At 47.9% G+C, this 5,004-nt stretch overlaps 1 protein-coding gene across 1 annotated transcript; it reads left to right on the forward strand.

Annotated features, from left to right (window-relative positions):
- The first annotated feature begins 2,669 nt into the window (after positions 1–2,669).
- LOC130045016 (cytochrome c oxidase subunit 6A2, mitochondrial) lies at positions 2,670–3,339 on the forward strand. Its single transcript, XM_056137722.1, has 3 exons — positions 2,670–2,808; positions 2,978–3,114; positions 3,210–3,339. The coding sequence occupies exons 1-3, from the start codon at positions 2,736–2,738 to the stop codon at positions 3,291–3,293; spliced, it is 294 nt and encodes a 97-aa protein (XP_055993697.1). The 5' UTR covers positions 2,670–2,735; the 3' UTR covers positions 3,294–3,339.
- The last annotated feature ends 1,665 nt before the right edge of the window (positions 3,340–5,004 follow it).

Genomic DNA, 5,004 nt, shown 5'->3' on the forward strand with positions numbered 1-5,004 from the left:
TCTCCTCTCACCTCACATATTTCTAAATAAGTTTCAACAAAAACTGTCTTCTTCACACACATGTTGGTGACCAACCAGATCATGAGGATGAGTCCTTGGCACCGTCCTGCAAACAGGAAGCAGAACCAGGACCCCACATTGCACGAAGTGGGCGAGCCTAAGCTTTTGAGTCCGATTGATATGGAAAAAGCCAAACTGACCCTCAGTGGCCAGCAAGTTCCCGCAGCCACAAAGAAGCAGCTTCCCCTTCTCAGGTATCTCAGACCTAGCTAATCTTTAGATGTAATCATCCTCTTCTGTTTATCACAGACCCCAAGTGTGAGGAAGTTGTGACTTACAGAGCCTAGTGCTCAACCATGTTTTCTACCCCAGAAATTGTAACTGAGCATGTTTTCCTTCCTGGATATTGTTAACTGTTTGCCTCCTAGTATAAACTTTGTTACATGTTCCTCCTGAACCTTCGGTTTTTTATTTTGAGTTTTCCTACTCTGTTGAATTTCACTGGATGGGATTATAATAAGTCAGCAAATAAAAGGTGGCTGAGAAGGGTGCTTTTGGTCACAAGATCTGGACAAGCCTTGTGAGCGTTTGTGAAAAATAATTTCTTTTGTGGTCCATGTCTCAGTGACTCAGACTGCCTAACAAGCACACGTACCAGACACATATAGCATGAGAGTGACTGTGCCTGCCATAGAAGTAGGCTGCTGGAGGCAGGAGGGAAACTGGGAACATTAGTGGAGGGAAGTGTGGACACTAGTTAAGGGATTGGTGTTGAAACATCGTATGCTTGAAAGTTAGCTCTGCACGACTAAAACCTCATGGGTCGGGGGGCGTTCCGGTCCGTCCTTCACGCCCTACCGAGGTCACCAGTTGCCCCCCGCGAGCGGCTCTCCAGCACAGCCATGGCCCCAGAAGCACAAGGACTTAATGCAGAACCCAGCAGCTTGGAGCAGAAAAGTGAACGGACTATGCGTTAATCCAGGCCATCAAGTCTGCCGGAGGGGAAAGGGTGTTGCCCCATTCGCCCTCTCCTCTCTGGAAAGAAAGATGGTGGCCGCATGGGAGCCTTGTGGACAGCAGGTATGAGCCGGGGGTATGGGGGCGACTAAAACCTCATGGGAAGGGGGGCGTTCCGGTCCGCCCTTCACGCCCTACTGAGGCCACCAGTTGCCCCCCACGAGCAGCTCTCCAGCACGGCCACGACTCCAGAACACATAAACCAATTTCTTAACTATCTGACTTTCAGTAGAAATACTTCCAGGGTCAATAGGTAAAATAGCAGAAATCCAAAACCAACATTTAATTCTTGAACCCAGCTGTAGAAAGCAAATCACTTCACAATGCTTTTTTAGCATGTCTGATTTGGGGGGGGGTAAACTCTAAATAATAGTGGTGAATCTTTTATTGAAACAGTGAATCTAATCAAAGCAGATAGAGTGTTAACTAGAATTCATCTGCCTCACAAGGACTGGGAGGGGTTGGGGGTGGGGTTTTATTGGGGTTCTTCATGGTAAAAAATAAGTATTGGTAAAGGGAAATGTGTTTGATATTTGCATGACTGAGACCTAAACCTGAAAGCTTTGTAACCTTTCCCACAGTGATTCAATAAATAAATTTAAAAAAAAAAAGAAAGTTAGCCCTGCAAACAGGAAGCAGAACCAGGACCCCACATTGCAAGAAATGGGTAAGCCTAAGCTTTTGAGTCCGATTGATATGGAAAAAGCCAAACTGACCCTCTGTGGCCAGCAAGTTCCTGCAGCCACAAAGAATCAGCTTCCCCTTCATATGCTGTGTAACTTTGTTCACAGTGATTTAAAAAAAATGGCACACTGCTATTTTAAACTTCAGAAGTATCTTTGAAGGCAGTGTTTCTCTGCCTTTACCCCAGTGGCACCTTATTTCTTTCCAGTTGTTTTCCTGAACTAGGTTGGGACCTTAGTCTCCTGATCTGTGCCCCGCTTTTCATGATTTTTACCTGTGGTCTTCCTGGGATGTCCTGGGGCCCCACAGAGGACCAGAGAAATGTTGATTTTTTTTTCTAGGTTTTTTTTTTTTCCTTTTTGGGCCACACCCAGCAATGCTCATGATCAGGGGTTACTCCTGGTTCTGCACTCAGGAATTACTCCTGGTGGTGCTTGGTGGACTATATGGGATACCTGGGATGGAACCCGGGTCGGCTGTGTGCAGGGCAAACGCCCTATTCGCTGTACTATCTCTCCAGCCTTGAGAAATGTTGATTTAAGGAACAATTATACATTTTATTTTTTAAAAATGAGATTCTAAAGCACACTTGATTCATTCTACAAAGATTAAAGGCCTACCATGTGCCAGTCACTCAGAGTAGAGTATTGGAGAAATGTTGATTTAAGGAACAATTTATTATACGTCTTGTAGATTTTTTAAAAATAAGATTCTGAAGGACACTTGATTCATTCTACAAAGATTAAAGGTCTACCATGTGCTGGTCACTCGGAGTAGAGTATTGAACAAAATAGTTCCCTGCAACTGTAGAAGGAAGAGTGTATTCTGTTTCCAATGTCCTCTTACCAAAATAAGAGGCCACAATCTGGAGAGCAGAACTTGACAGAGTCAGGTGTCATTTTAAATATAGAAGGCCCCCAAAATAGCTGTCCCTCTCACAGCCTCAATAAGCGATTGGCCCAAAGTGAGGGGAGGGGACGCCAGGCCACAGGAAGGAATTAGCAAGGACAGTGCCACGGTGACAGATAGCCGTGATGGCGCTGCCTCTGAGGGCTTTGAATCGTGGCTTTGCCAGCGCGGCCAAGGGAGACCATGGAGGGGCAGGAGGTGAGTGGGGAGTGGGCACACCCTGTGGTTCCTGACCTCCCCCCCACCCCCGCCCCACCCCACCCCTGCCCCTGGGGACTCTCAGGGATGCTCCCACCCTCCGAGAGTCCCCCCCCCCCAGCTTCCTTGGCCTTGGGGCTTCTCTCACCCTGCCTTTCCCTGTCTGCAGCTGGCACTTGGCGCATGTTGACCTTTATGCTGGCGCTCCCCAGCGTGGCCCTCTGCACGGTCAACTCCTGGCTCCACGCGGGCCATCTCCAGCGCCCTGAGTTCATCCCCTACCATCACCTCCGCATCCGCACCAAGGTAGGCAGGAGGTCAGGCATTGGGGACAGCGGACGGGCAGGTGGCCCGCAGGGGACCACGGGCACTGACCACTCGCTCTCTCCCTCTCTCCGCAGCGCTTTGCCTGGGGGGACGGCAACCATACCTTGTTCCACAACCCCCACGTCAACCCTCTGCCCACTGGCTATGAGCACCACTGAGGCCCAAGCACATGCCGCGGGCCAATAAAGGCTCAGAAGCTCCATCTCCCGTGTCCCCTGTGTTGCTGTGTCTGTGGAGAGATAGGTGGGGGATCCGTGAGTCGGGCCGGGGCTGCTCTGCCCTACTCTTCCTGAGTTTCGGGTTTAAGAGGTGCTCCGGGAACATGTTTAAGGACCAGATTGGAGATCTCCCCACCTCTCCCTCCTATGAATAGTCTAGGTGGTTAGGCCGGAATGATAGTACAGCGGGGAGGGCATTTGCCTTGCACTGCGACCCACCCGGTTAGATCTGCGGCATCCCATATGGTCCCCAAGTACTCCCGGAATAATTCCTGAGTGCAGAGCCAGGAGTAATCCTCGAGCCTAGCTGGGTCTACAACCCTATGTGAGAGACTTTTTTACACAATCCTGTTTTTGGGATATTTTAGTCATTCTCTGTGACCACAGTGGCTGTACAATGGCTTTCTGTATTCATCGGGAAGTGAGATCTCCTTTCTGGAAGCTTGTTTTCACTCCCCTAGCTTCCAGAGACTCTGGTCAAGGGGAACAAGTTCTAGAGGGCGCTGTTTTTATTCACTTGCAAAGACAGTCTGTGCACTTACTATAATCAAAGGGCCTGAAGACAGGGCTGGAATTTATAAACTGCACACAAACACACACTCACACACACACACACACACACACACACACACACAGAAACACAGTTCCTTGACTTCCTCCCCTGACACTTCTCATGTTACCATTTAAAAAATTCACACATCTTTCACCTAAATGAGAGAATGTTTTCTAGCAACAAGCAGTTTCCCCCAACTCTTCCTAAGATAACACCAGGGTCCAGCATTCGGATCTGTCATACAAGGAAAGTGTATTATAAACATTTTCATTTAGTATTACAATTCTTAGACATGTTCATGCTGAAACCATGCCTTTAGACAGTGGGTTGACTGAAGAAGTCTGACAGACATGAAACTTAATGCCTTAGTACCTGAGTAGCTCATCATGCCTACGTAGGTGTTACTCCTATAGAAATAGATTTGTGGGCAATAATCAACCAAGGTATTGCCATCCTTTGATCTCTATCAAAGGAAAGTAGATTAAGGCGAATTTGGGGTCTCACAGATGAAATCACTCTGGTTTTTTTTTTCTCTTTGGGTCACACCCAGCAATGCACAGGGGTTATTCCTGGCTTTGCATTCAGGAATTACTCTTGGCAGTGCTCAGGGGACCATATGGGATGCTGGGAATCGAACCTGGGTCGGTCGTGTGCAAGGCAAACACCCTACCCACTGTGCTATCGTTCCATCCCCAAAATCACTCCCTCTCTGTGTGGCAGCATCTCCAGGCTTGTTCTCCAGCATTTTTTGTAGTGGTGTTTTTAGAAACAAAGCTGTAAGGGGAAGTAAATCAGAAAAGTTGGGTAAGAGGGAAGGAAAGAAAGCTGAGAGTAGGGAGAAGTTGAGAGAGAAGAAGGGAACTAAGATGACCTGTATTTATATGTCAGAGCATTTATGTGACAATAACTGCCATATTGAATGGCTCCCGTGTGCCAAGTACAGTGGCTATATATAGAATTTATAACACAAAAGCCTGGATTGTCTAATCAGACAGACTTGCACACATATATTGGCCTCATTGGCTAGAGCGATAGCACAGCGGTAGGGCGTTTGCCTTGCACGCAGCCAACATGGCCGACCCAAGTTCAATTCCTCTG

Source organism: Sorex fumeus, unplaced genomic scaffold (assembly GCF_029834395.1).
Source record: "Sorex fumeus unplaced genomic scaffold, SorFum_2.1 ptg000126l, whole genome shotgun sequence".
Lineage (NCBI taxonomy): Eukaryota > Metazoa > Chordata > Mammalia > Eulipotyphla > Soricidae > Sorex > Sorex fumeus.

Excerpts from the sequence above, each read along its gene's own strand:
- LOC130045016 (XM_056137722.1), top strand. The coding sequence starts at position 2,736 with ATGGCGCTGCCTCTGAGGGCTTTGAATCGTGGCTTTGCCAGCGCGGCC. Across the intron at positions 2,809-2,977 it reads AGACCATGGAGGGGCAGGAG|CTGGCACTTGGCGCATGTTG; the intron begins GTGAGTGGGGAG and ends CCCTGTCTGCAG. Across the intron at positions 3,115-3,209 it reads ACCTCCGCATCCGCACCAAG|CGCTTTGCCTGGGGGGACGG; the intron begins GTAGGCAGGAGG and ends CTCTCTCCGCAG.